This window comes from Panthera leo, chromosome C1 (genome assembly GCF_018350215.1).
Source record: "Panthera leo isolate Ple1 chromosome C1, P.leo_Ple1_pat1.1, whole genome shotgun sequence".
NCBI lineage: Eukaryota > Metazoa > Chordata > Mammalia > Carnivora > Felidae > Panthera > Panthera leo.
Genome location: NC_056686.1, coordinates 193814942 through 193829253, shown reverse-complemented (window position 1 = coordinate 193829253; position 14312 = coordinate 193814942). Strand labels below are relative to the sequence as shown.

The 14312-nt window shown below is 40.1% G+C and overlaps 1 protein-coding gene across 3 annotated transcripts in view; it reads right to left on the bottom strand.

Annotated features, from left to right (window-relative positions):
* The window catches only part of UNC80 (unc-80 homolog, NALCN channel complex subunit), a 223804-nt gene that overhangs the window by 90565 nt on the left and 118927 nt on the right, over positions 1–14312 (bottom strand). For all 3 annotated transcript variants that reach the window (XM_042953135.1, XM_042953134.1, XM_042953136.1), the window contains 3 exons: positions 11870–12070; positions 3956–4063; positions 2604–2742 (listed from right to left, as the gene is read on the bottom strand). In XM_042953135.1, the coding sequence (XP_042809069.1) occupies positions 2604–2742; positions 3956–4063; positions 11870–12070 (448 nt within the window). The remainder of the gene's footprint in view (positions 1–2603; positions 2743–3955; positions 4064–11869; positions 12071–14312) is intronic.

Below are 14312 nucleotides of genomic sequence, written 5' to 3'. Positions count from 1 at the left end.
AAAAAAAAAAAAAGATAAAATCCAATCTATGATTCTTATAAAAAGTTCCAGCAAAACAGATTTGAAATAAGCCTATATGTTCAATCACTATTCCTGCTGTACTTAGGTAAATAATAAGGTCATTAATAAGTTTAATGAAACTAGATTTATTTTGCAAACAAATTAATTAGTCTTACAGTGATTATCTTTGATAGAAATGAACATGATTGTAAAGGAAAAATTATGTTGCAGTAAAAAATTGTAACACTTGTGAATATCAGATTCCAGTCCTGTTCATTGTCATTGAGGTTATTTATCTGTACACCCAACTAGATCTTGAATCTCCTATTTTCCTTAAATGTCTGGCCACCACTCCCAAACTAATGTTCCCCACTTTCTGATTTGGAATCATTAAGAACAAAAACTGTCCTTGAATGTCCTTGGAAGGGACCATACCAGTTCCTCTTTACTACCCAGATGGCGGCCAAACTTCAGGGACTTGAATGGTAGGTCTACATCCTTCATGAGAGAGTTTCTCTAAACTCTTGGAACTGCATACCAGCTGGAGATCTAACCTTAAAATTGACTAGGGAGCTTCCTCCTCGGATACAGATTGCATTTTGGGGACAGCTTTCTCAAGATCGCAGATCAAGATCATCATCTCCAATATTAAACTTATTCCTTTTGCCTTTTTGCTACTTGCTTTTTTCTGTTAATGAACAGTAAAGACAGTGCTTGTCAGCCCTGACAACTATGGCTACATCTACTGCTAAGGCCATAGCTGTACAACAAAATCTCTGTATTTTCCTGGTAAGGTGGTTTCAGATAATAAAATTGCTTCAGATTACTTATTGGCTAAACACAGAAACTTCTGTGCCATGATAAAATAGCCCTTGCTGCACCTGGCTCAAAACATCTGGCATTGTAGCAAATACAAGAAATTAACAAATAAGCCACTTGGCTAAAAACAGGTACATTAACTGGTACCAACTAGTTTGGGTCATGGAGACCCTGGTTGAGGAGCACCCTTCAGTCTCTTGGCATTATACTCCTAATAGTTATCATTATAGTCTCCCTGGTGTGCTATGTTGTCTCAGTGTTCTTAAATGCACGGTCACAGCATCAACCATATATTACATGGTCTCACTTGCTCAGAAGAGCAGAAAGAAGATGAACAAAGAGGGAAATAGTAAAAACGACTGTTTTATGGATCTGACATCATAACCTATGAGTTTCACAATGAAATAAGAGCAACTTAACTCTGATCTGACTGAGGGTAGCACTAATACCAAATTTTTGGATCTCTTATATATGAGAGGATGACCACAAGGGGAAATTTGTTCATTAAACAAGGAGGCCATTAGAATGATGTGGCACTAATCCTGCAGTGACCTATGTAAGCCAGCAAGAATCTAAGCCTGTAAATGCCTTAAGGTTACAAATCATAAAGCTAAAAGCCATAAAAGCCAACTAGGCTTTTAGCTATAGCCAGTCAATAATTGCCTTACTTTGCTTCTGTCCTTTTTCTTTAAAAAATTTTTTTAATGTTTATTTTTGAGAGAGAGAGAGAGAGAGAGAGGACAGAGTGTGAGCAGGGGAGGGGCAGACAGATTAGGAGACAAAGATTCTGAAGCAGGCTCTAGGCTCTGAGCTGTCAGCACATAGCTCGATATGGGGCTTGAACCTATGAACTGCGAGATCATGACCTGAGCTGAAGTTGGATGCTCAACAGATCGAGCCACCCAGGTGGCCCACCTTTTTCTATAAAAAGCTCCCTGAGCTCCTGTTGGTAAAGCACTCCCAGTTTGGTGCTGCCTGATTTGAATAGATTTTTCTTCAAATAAATTCTTAAAAAAATCTTTTAGATATAAAAGAAAAATGGAAAGTTCAAAAGTCTTTATGATATGTCTTATTTGTGTGAAAGAGAAAACATAACATATACATTGGTACTTAGGTATATATATATATCTATATCTATATATAGATAGTGTACCCTAGCAGGAGTCCTGAAAGACTTAAAAATTGTCACTTCTGGGGAAGAGACTGAGAGTCATGAGGAAGAGATACTTTTAGCTTCATACACTTATGTATTATTTGAGATTTTACCATGTACATTATGGAATTAAAACAACTGTATAAAACTAAAAGAATATGTACAAAAAGTGGAAAAAACATGAAAAACCCACATTTTGCATGTCCTTTTTACTAGCTGTGTGTCTTTGGCTATGTCACCTACATTTCAACAAATCTGTTTCGATATTGTCATTTGGACACAAAATATTACTTGTATCGATTTAGTGAAGTTAATGATGACGGCTCACGGTAAATCTGGGAGATCACAACACACAAAAAGAAGTTTCTCTTTTTGTGAAGCACGGCAGAAATGCAGGTTCTGGGGAAAATCACTCTTTGTAATTTGGTAAGGCCACACTGCTCTTGTGCAGTCTACGGGGTAAACGTAAAGGGTGGGTGGCACCTCAGCCTCCCTCCCTGTAGTGCACAGCTCTGTCTCGAGTTCTAGCAATTGCTCTGGGTCTGACCTTGGAATGAAAGGGAGTGGATGTGCGTCTCAGTTAAACACCCAGGATGAGTGGCAAGCAGGGTCCCGGGTGCTCTGTCTTTACCTGCCGCCCCTGCCATGTGCTCATCCATGCTGAGCAGAAGCTCCCAGGCAGCTGGCTGGATGTCTCCATACATCTCCTCTGTCAGAATCGGTGCTGCCTTGATTAGCAGAGATAAAGGGGCAGGAGACAGGCTCATCACCTGGGAAGAGATGGAAGTCACGTCTTAAAATCTTCGAAGACACTGATTGCTGCACTCCTCTTGGAACCTACGTGCCGCGTCCCTTCTCTGCTTTCCTTAAATGACTGTAAAATGCTTCCTAAAATGGGAGCATACTTATTGGCATGGTGTATAATAAGCTTTATACCTCATTAGTTGATTATAATTACAAAACGACACGCTACTTTTAAAATGCTTTCACCGCAAAAACTATTCTGCAGCCACCTAAGAAATAAGCTGTAGGATGAGCTCTATGAGAAAAGCCAGTACATCTTTGTGTTAAAAGTCCTGATGGGCTTTCAAAGCGTCCTATTTTCCTTTCTCTTAGGACTTGAGGTCCACTGAAGACAGTGAGCAGCCTCTAATTTACAAAGGAGTTCCATTCAGAAAGTCAGTTTTCTAAGCCAGTAAATGTGGATGACATTTTCCCTTTAAAACATTGTGTACTGTAGTTAATGCCCTAGATTAGGCCACACAAAACATATTGAATCCATTATTTCAGATACTTTAGGTGATAAATGTAGGTTCTGGACAGTCTAGGTCTTTAACCGTTTTAAATACTTTCCAGAAACACAAGTTGTTTTTCTTCCCTCCCTGCCACCCGCCCCCCCCCCCCCCCCCCCCCCCCCCCGCTGCCTGACTCGGGAATACACGTAACGATTTAGAGTTTAGGGTTTAGGCTGTAATAACAATATAACAATGTGTCAAGCACTGGGTAAGTAGTTAAGTGTACTACCTCTTTTAATCCAGGCAATAATCCCTTGAGACGGGTCTAGTGTTATAATCCCCCTATTATGGATAAGGCAAATAAGACCAAGAGACATTGAACAACTTGCCCAAGGTCCCAGAGCCAGAGCGGCAGGTGCGGGATTTGAACCCAGAAAATCACATCCTCAGAGCTGTGAGCATGGCTACCACACGCTGGTGGGGGATTAGCTCCATGGAGTGGAGTGAGTGAGAGGAGACATGTTCCAGCCACGTTCCCCAAGCTGGGGCTCTGTGGAAGCTCGCTGGCTAACGAGAAGGGATTTTTTTTCCTGCAATTTCCTGCAATAGAGACCCACCAATTAAAGGGTTCTCTATGCTAACACTGTGCCAACTGGCCCTGTCGGTCTCAAGCATTAGTAAAAAGGATATTTGGCGCCCTCCTCCCCCATGACTGCACCATGAATATTTATGATCCAGATGTCAATACCTGCAGTCTGATGTACTTCAGCATTCCAGAGTCCTTTTTGCCTTCCAGGTTGGCATCAGAAACTCTCTTCTTCAGAGAAGGTGTCCTCAGGCATGACTTCTCTGAGCACTGCAAAGAACAGGAGATCAGTGACAAAGAGTGTCACATCCTCTCAAGGCCAACAGTGCTGTTTTCCCCCAGTCTCCAAACAACCATCTTCTTCTTTTTTTCTTATTTATATTTTTAAAATACATACTTTTATTTATTTTTTGAGAGAGCAGAGTATAAGCGGGGGAGGGGCAGAGAGAGAGGGACAGAGGATCTGAAGCAGGCTCTGCACTGACAGGCTGACAGCAGTGAGCCTGATGTGGGGCTTGAACTCACAACCTGTGAGATCATGACCTGAGCCAAAGTCAGATGCTCAACCAACTGAGCCACCCAGGCACCCCACAACTATCTTCTTCTAGCGGGGGGGCAGTTTAGGCCTTTTTGGAGGCCCACACTTTCTGAAATTGATGAAAACAGCTCATTTTGGTATGAAAGAGAGCTCAGAGATAGTTAGCTACGAGCTCCTCTTTTGCCACAGAGGCCCAGAGAAGCGGAATAACTTGACCAAGTTACAAAGCTGGCCATTAGCGGAATTAAAACAAGACAAGGATCTGTTGACTTCCATCTCAGGACCCATTGTATCCCAGGAAGATGTTTAAAACCACAAATCTTAAAAAAAAAAAAAAAGTCAGTTAAAACTTAATAGCTCTTTTACGGGGTTGGATGTTACAAGGTGGCCATTTGGTCATGGAAGAAAGAACGTATTTCATAAAGGAGTGTTGGGAAGTAAGAAATAGACTCATCGAGGAAGTATAAGTCCACAGCATTTATTATCTAGGCCTGAACTGTAAGGTAAAATGATTTCCTTAAAAATCCAAACTCATTTGAAAAACAAAAGCAAAAACCACACTCGCCTATGGGAGGCAGCAACTCTTCTTTCAAATTGTCTCCTCAACCAGGGTACCAAATAAAATGGACTCATCTGCATAAACACGGAGGAGGCAGTTCTCTGACTCTCTGAATGCCGAGGGATGGAGTGGACAGAGCAGCTGGGAGAATGATCGTTCCTAATGGTGACAGGCTCTTGCTTATTTATACTGAGTCTTGATCACTCCTCATTTTGCACCCTGGGCTGTGCAAAGAGGGGATCCATCCTTCTACACGAAACAAACGCTCATTTGTTTTTCCACAGCCATGTCAATGAAACACTTTCTCCCTCCATGCTGGGGGAAAAAACCGAGCTCCTCAAGAATTTTTGAGCAAAACTGCACAATGTTAGAGATGGAGATATTTGAAAGAAAAGACATATCTAAAAGTACCTGCATATTCCAAGAAAGTCTTTCAAAGCTCTGACAAAAACACCTTAGACAATGCATCTGGTGTGTGACTAGTAAGGAATGAACTTTTAGAATGAATCTACTTCGAAACAAATGAACCAGAGCTCTTGCTCTGTTTTCTAAATATAAAAACACGGGGGCACATACTTGGGAACACATCTCATTTGAGGAGATAAATCCGGCATTACGTTTTTTCCTGTAAATGTAAAAACAATATACAGTAATATACATGCTTGTTTTATAATTTAGAAACTGTTCTAAAATCATATGGCAGTAACTTACCATATAAATATAGGGGTTTATTTGACTTCCTGTTTTAAAAATTCAAGGTATTTTAAAAGTGACATCTCTCTTTTATTCTTTCTATTTACAAAACTATATATGTAAATTGTAGAACATCTGGAAAACACAGAAAAACTTGGAAGAAGAAAAGAATATGTCTATGATCCCTAATCCAATGATGCCCATTATTTTGTTCCTTTCAGCTTTTTTCTACTCTGTGCCTCTTAACACAGTGGTGAGGATGTTATGTATGTGACATACAAGTTTAAACATTTCATTTTATCAGGATCTTATAATGAATATTTCCCTAGGTCATTACAATTATTTTAAAATATGATTTTCAAAGTTTATTAATAGTTCACCCCTTTCTCCTCTGGCTGGACATTTTGTCTTTTTCAGGGTTACTTTTGAATTTACTTCTTGATTAAATTATATGTTTTTTAATCAGGCAGATACCAGCTTAGAATAAAAAGGGTGAACATTCATGTTTGCCTCTGACACTCTGGTAAATGTAGGATTCTGTTTAATCCTATTAACTAGGGACAGAAGGTATATGTCATGCTTCTCAGATCTCAAACGTTTAATATTCTGGCATGCTTCCCTTGGAAGTATGGTGTATTCTGGTGCCTCATCATAGTTAGGATGCTTGTTTTAGAGGAAAGGGAAGGGAATTAGAAGGGCTTTCAGACTAGGGTGATGGGCTAGGCACTCTTCCCACATGACTTGTTGAGGTTTGAAATGTAGGTATCGAAGATGGGTACTTGTGTGATAAGCACTTGGTATGTACCCAACTCTCTCTACTGATGTGACCCCTAACTCAGACCGACAAGGCTATCATCAGTGGCTTTTTAGATTTAGTAACTTGATGTAAAACTTGGTTAGAAGAGAGCTAGGAGCTAGATGGAGCAGGAGACTAGTTCTGAAGGCATCTATTGGTTGTTGGTGTTTCATGGAAGAGTAAGAAATTTCACTGGACTGTGAGTTGCATATGCTCGTTCGAATTACACATCCAACTGGGACCTGTAAAGAAACCCGAGACTGTAATCCAAGACCAAAGGACAGAATGTATCACTAATAGAGGATGGCACTCATTGTTGACTCAATTTACCCAAGGGAGATATGGTCAATGGGAGGCAGCTAGATAGCCCCATGAGATGTCAGGGATCCTGGGGCATGCTTGCTGTGGCATGGCATAGATCTTGGACCACTGCCATTTTCTTCTCTCTGTGTGTCTTGGGATATATATTCACCATATTTGACTCTGGGACTTCTCTCCTCATTCTGACCATTATTGGTTAAAGTTTCAATGCAAAACCAATTATTTGACTGGCCAGAGATTTATCCCTTGGGATGTTTGGATCACAAAGAGGAGGAGTTGAGCCCACCAAATTCCTGTCCTAGGGAATTAAGGGGCACAGAGTCTGATTCATATGGCGATGGTTGCTGGGGCTGAGAAATGATAATGCAACCTGGAGATTTTCAGGTTATACACAAGATGAATAAACATGAGGAGCAGGTCAGGGGACAGAGATGGGTGAGCGGGTGGAGATACAGAAAAAAGCAGAGATGAGACACTATATCCATTCTGATAGGGACCACAGCTTTCTCATTCCTCTGAGGCTCAGCTATTTCCTGGTCTGTCCCTGGTTTCATGAGATTCTGCTGTGTCCCTTGGAGAAACTCTAATTTTTTGAACAAGTTTCAGGGAGATTCTTCCAATAAAAGATTATTGACCAGAGAGGCATAATACTTAATTACTTTAAGTAAAAAATGTACTTATTCATTTAATAATTCAAGACTGCTTATTAAGAGTTAGCCATAAGCCAGGAACTGAGCTAACTTTTGGGGATATGCTGAGGAACAAAACTCCCTTGGTGCTTGCCTTCACGGAGAGTATATCTCACTGGGAGGGACAGATAGCAAGCAAGGAAACAAATGAAAAATCATAGTAAGCACAAATGCCACGAATGATGATTTGCCATGGAAATGATGGGGTATTTAAAACCAAAGAAAATTGGAGCCAGTCTACCAAGATCTCTGGGAAAGAGATCTTCCCAGAAACATGTTTCATGACGAGAGAAGTCCAATTATTTCCCTAAAGATAACCAAGACCTTTGTGCCTCACACATCTTTGACACGTGAGTATGAATGGGAAGACATTCTGGAAGATGAAGTCAAGACCCAGGGTCTGCTCTTGGTCTCAACAATAGTCTCTTCCACAGCTTTGGAAAAACATTAGTCCTGCAGGAAATCAGTTGGCCTCTTGCCACTTTCATTGGCTTTGCAGAATTTACTGATGCTGCGCCCTTTCTTTTTTGGGCATGTATCACTTTTTACATCCCTTTCCCTTCTGTCCGAAAGGAAAAGAAAATTTTTGTTTTATCTACTCCTTTTTTTTTCATCGGCAAGCACTAACTCAACATTTACTCTGTCCAAAACATGGCATTGGACAAGAAAGATATATGTAGGAAAGTCAAAGAATTCTTTGGTGAAGGTAATATATATATATATATATATATATATATATATATATATATATATATATATATATATATATATATATATGGTTTATAAAAACCTCCTAAGCTTGGAAGTGCACTAAAATAGACTAGCAGGATGTACAGTGACTCTCTGAGCATTTAAATGTAGATTAGCAGATTGATCAGAGTTACATGCGTTACAAAATGTACTAGCTGCCACAAATATATTCTGCCATAAAAACCAATTTAACAGGAAACAGGAATGAAATATCAATTGCTCATAAGGTTCAATTTTAATCAGAATCACTGCTTTTATTCTTGATTTACTGCCTACTCTGTTTTCATTTTGACCCTAGAAATGTGGGCATTGTTCAATAACGTGACAGATTCAGCACAGGAAATGGAAACATCAGGAGGGAACAAAAAAGAGCTTGCACAGGAGGCTGGCATTTTGAAAATAAAATGTTTATCACAGCAGACTCAATATATATTTTTTCAGCTCTTCACCTGCATTACTAATTTAAATATGTTAAGATTGGAGGACACCTAACTCCTGCTTTACATTCTCTTCCTCTTTCCCAAAATGTGAGCATCATCTAAGGTTGGTAAGACTCTTCTGCTTCAGGCCAGCATCCTTGTCGGGCCTGAGGTAAAGGGCACTCATGAACTAGAGAGCCCACTCGGCCATTTAGTATTTGTTGTCTCTGTGCTGTAGGAGAAGAACTCTAGTACATACCACATGGGATACAAAGTGTGTAAGACTGCCAATTTTCCAGAACTTTCTAATTAAGTGGCAGAGGAGAAATGGGGATATAAAGAGCCCCATTTTGTAGGCAGAGTGATCTTTTTGTTTTTTTAATTTTTTAAAATTTATTTTGAGAGAGACAGAGTGAGAGGGGTGGGCAGAGAGAGAGGGAGGGAGAGGATCCCAAGCAGGCTCCACACGGTCAGTGCTGAGCCCAACACAGGGCTTGAGCCCATGAACCATGAGATCATGACCTGAGCCAAAACCAAGAGTCAGACGCCTAACTGACTGAGCCACCCAGGTGCCCCAGGAAGAGTGATCTTATAATTCTCAGAGCCTGATGCTACGCATGGAATAAAGACTAAAGTCCTTCCCAGAGCCTGAGTGGCCCCATGTTGTCTGATCTGCCTGTGCTGCATGCACGAAAGTCCCCTGTGTTCTAGCCACGGTCCTTTGTACTCCTCTTCTCTCAGGTTGGAAAATTCCATATTCAGTTAATATTCATGCATCCTTCAGTCAAAGCTCACTCGTTACTCTTATTTCCCTTAACAAGTTCAAAGTCTTGTTAATAAGCTGTCTCAGCACAGTGTGTTTCTTTTTCCTTGCACTTACTGCTGTTGCAGCTTTATAGCAATTTGAGATGTTTATTTGATTAATGTTTGTCTTTCCAACTAGACTGTGTGTATCATATGAAGACAGGGGCCATATTGCTTTTGCCCATTATTACACGCAGCACATAAAATGGACCCAGCATGTCCATAGGTTCTTTAAAAATTTGAAGGTACACTTGGATGGATGGATGGATGGATGGATGAATTAATGAATGAATAATTGAATGAAAAATGAGAAAAGCACAAGTAAAATGCCATTGTAACTTAAAGAAAGGAGGGAATGAAAATAACATTAATTATCCACCATCGTATGCCCTGTGGTTAACTCTAGGAAGATCATAAATGATTTCAAGGAGGTGGTGGAATTTGAATTGGATCTTGAAGGATGTTTGAGTTTGGCCACATATGTATTACAGGTGAAGGTATAGTTGGAGCAGTAAGAAATCTCAAAGTGTGTATGATGAACTGTGAACATTGATTTACGTTAGTATATTTTTGCAATGTCCAACATACATGGTTTTCTCCTAAAAGTAGGGGAGTTTTTATATGAAGGAGAACTTATCCTAAATAAAAATACATATACATAACTATGTACATACATACAGATACAAATATATGTATAGGTGTATATTTTTCTTTTTATAACATCATTAACAGTTTATGTAGTTACCCACATTGATCTAGTCCCCCCATGATCTTCCCTCAGAGTATGTGTAGTTTGAATACCATGAAATACAATAGAGTCTAGTAAAAAAAGCTCCAGAGCTTTTTCTGATATTCCATATTTCTGATATTCCATATTTCTAAATTAAAGTGTAGCTGAATATATTATAGATGTGAGCTGAGACAATCCCATCCTTCTGAGCCTCAACTTTTTCATCTGTAAAATAGGGAGAACAGCATCTCCTGCACAAGGTTTGTAAGAATCAAAAAGCACTTTATCAATGATATATACCTGCATTATAGCCTCACATATATGTTTTGAAAAAAAATACTGGAATATCACATCCCCGAAGGCAAATAGCACACTTATAAGATGTATGAAATACAGATTTTTTTTCTCTAGGATCTTTTGTATTACCCCAAATTTCTTCAGTGAAGTGTAAAATAATTTAAAAAATTCCTTTGCAAAAATTCCTTTGCATTACAAAGTGCTACATGCATGACCCAACTGTGAATTTTTTGTTATTGCTCATATTCTCTAGTTGTTTGATTTATATTTTATTACCATCCCCCACTCCACCAAATCTGGTTTGCAAACTCCTTAGCAGAAAGATCCTGTGCTCCTACTTATTTATTTTTTATTTCTTCCAGAATATCTGGTCTCATATTGTGCCAATAGCAGGTGCACAATGAATGCTCACTGAAATGAATAGGTATTATACCAAAACCTCTTTGTAAAACCACTTGTGAGGAGCAGCTGCTGGGGCAGCCAGAGGCACTCAGTCAGGCATCTTGGCCATCACGCCTGTTCAGGGGCAGGTGGGTGACTCGGGGCCTTCCCGGCAGGGGCACGGCAGCCCTGATCACTGTTTTCATCTTCTGCCAGCTCAGCTGCTCAGTGTACTTGTCAGGAAAGTGCAGCTCAATGTTTAGAAAACATTGCAATAGTTTCTTAAAGGAATTTCCTGTAGTCTGATTTGACCTAGATTACTCAATTATTTATCTGTAAATAGTTGGACCATTTATTACTTATTTCTTAATACATAACTGTATCAGTTTCCTGTTAACTGCTGCAACGAATCACTACAAACTTCATGGCATAAAACAATAAATATTTATTATCTTACGGTTCTTGAGGTCAGATCTAAAATGGATTGGCAGGGCTGTGTTCTTTCTGGAGGCTCTAGGGAATCATCCATTTCTTTGTCTTTTCTGGCTTCTAGAGGCTGCCCCGTTCTGTGGCTCATGGCCCTGCATCACTCTGACCTCTGCTTCTGTTGTCACACCTCCTTTTCTGACTCTGACTCTCTTATCTCCTTTTTTCACTTATAAAGACCCTTATGATGACAATGAATCCACCTGGGTATTCAGGATAATTTCCCCCATTAAAAGATTCCTAGTTTATTCACATTGGCAAAATTGTTTTGCCACATAAGGTAACTTATTCATAGGTTCTAGAAACTAGAATGCAGACATCCTTGGGGGTCATTATTCTATCACCATAATGTACCCATCACCACCACTCATACAAGTTCATATTTGTTCACAGAAGTAAAACAAAACCTGGGAAAAGATTCCATGTTGGCTCATAGACATGAACACTAAGCACTTGTCTTTTCTCGCTCATCTTCTGTCTTTGCTGAAAATCACACAGGTCTGTAACCTGGTTTATACAACTGCCGTGGTCTGACATTTGTATTTCCAGAGAAAAGATTGCAGGACATCATTTTCCCTACAATAGGCATATTCTCAGGTGACCATTCACTCACCTCTTTCTGTCTCTTGCCCCGGAGAGCCACATTGCTGATGTTGTTACTCTCCCGGAGGGAGTCCACAGTGTCTCCATAGAGCAGTTTGATGGCCCTGACCAGCCGGGCACAGGAGCGGCTGTGGTGCAGGTAGCAGTGAGGGTGGCAGTAGTCAACATGGGTGCAGATGAAGCTTTGCTGATTGCACAGCAAGATCATGACCTGGAACACAGACATCACTCAGACTCAACCAGGAAATCGGGGTTGAAACCACAGTCATTTACCAACTCCCACGAGAAAGCAAAGAGTTACAAGCCTTTATGCACTTGGCTTCTTTGATTTCTCCATTCACACTTGATAGAAAGATCTTTTCAAAACAATAAAAGGTTAAGTGATATTGAAAAACCAATTATTGTGGAGTATATGATTTCCAAATATTTTCAAATCAAGATTCTAAACTTGAAACACACTAGTTTTTCAGCTCTTATGTTGTGGACGGAGCCAGATTAAAGGGTATAAACTTGTGAGAAATTTTGTGCCAAAGGATTTGGCTGGCCTTTGACAGCTGTGGGATGTCTTTAACTCCAGCCTGCCAATGTGGAATTGAAAACACTTCTGCATCTTCCACCTTGGCCTATAACCTTCAACTGAGCCTGAACCTGACTATAGAGCTTCATTTCTTCTCTCTATAAATTAATTTTTCTTTCACTTTTGGGCTATTCTAGCTCTTGCGCCTTGATCTGGCTTAAATCCTCACATCACCTGGACTTCCCAAGTAGGGTTCCAGAAAAGAACTCAGTTGTTTTAAAGGACATGGTTATTTTAAGATAAGGAACGAAGGCCTCTGAGTTTGTAACTTCTTAAGTTGCCTTTCTAAAAAGGCAATAGCATTCCTACGTGCACAAGGCTAGTCAAATATGCATAGAGTAATCTTCCGAATGCTTCTATCCTTCATAAAACCAGTTCCCACCCCAACACCTAACCTGTGAGAGACCATGTGCCATATGGGTTGGAGAACATTAAAAGTCCATATGGACAAGGCCAATCAAACCTACCAGGTAGGGCTGCCACACATTTCCTCAGGAACGAGCGGCCCTGCTTACTCAAACTCAGATAACAATATCTCACATCCCTCAAAGTTAAAAAAAAAAATAGGTGTTGCCTGAACAGAATATCCAGATTTCTCTCGAGATTCACTTAACATTCCTGATATTCCTGTTTATACTGGTACAAAGCAGGGCACATATAAGAATTGTAAGGTTTCCCTTGTTATTCTCAAATCTGGCTGTTAAAGAGAAATACCAAGAAATTCAAGCAACAACAATAAAAACCAAATAAACAAACACACAAATGGACTTTTGCTTAGGAGATTCTGATTCAGTATAGAATTTCTAGGAGGTGACCTAGAAATCTGTAGTTTGAAAATTATGCTCAGGGATGTCTTTTTGATAGATATATTTCTAAGGTAGTCCCCAAGGATCCCACCTTCTGGCATTAGTGCCTTTGTGAAACCTCCTCCTGTGGAGTATGGGCTGGCCTAGTGACTTGCTTCTAACCAACAGAATGTAGCAAAGAGGATCAGATGTTACTTCTGTAATTAGATTGTGTAAAATAGTGACTTGTCTCTTGTTACCAGACTCTCCTTTACTGGCTTTGACAAAGCAAGTTGCCATGTTGGAAAGGTTCATATGGCAAGGAATGAGGCTGGTCTTTGGCCAACAGCCAGGTGGGAACTGCGGCCTTCAATCAAACAGTCCTTTAGTAACTGAAATTCCACCAACAATCGTGTGGGCTTGGAAACAAACTCTTTCCCAGTGAAGCCTTCAGATAAGACCCCACTCTTGGCCAATACTTTGATTGCAATCTTGTGAGAGAGCATGAAGCAGAGGACCCAGCTAAACTGTGCCAGGATTCCTGGCCCATAGAAACTATAAGCTAATAAATGTGTGTTGTTTAACACACACACACACACACACACACACACACACACATATTAATACATATATTTGAATATATATATTTGAATGCCTGAGATTGCATTTAATACAATGAGGCAGTCAGGACCTGGAAGGCAAGATGTGGAAAGGGCATTTACTGAGGTGAGCACAATATGGGCACATGCCACATTTTCCTTCAGGCATAAGTGGCCAAGAAGCCAGGCAAAGCTTTAGGCAATTTCACAAGAGCTGGGAGATAAAAACTGGAGTTCAGAATTGCCAAAAGGAAGAAGAATTGAGTGGACAAGATCCTGTAGAGAAGGTAGACTTGGTGCTGGGTGACTATTTTCCTTCTAGGCATTTGTTGATTGAATAGCTAAGAAGCCAAGCAGGAACCAGCTGACAAGCAGTATGGAGATTTTAGCAGTGTCACTGTAATAGGGAAGCAAAGTTGGAGTTTCTGACCCATCAAGCCCGGAGTTAGTTATAGGACACACACCAGACTCACACTGGAATACCTGATACTA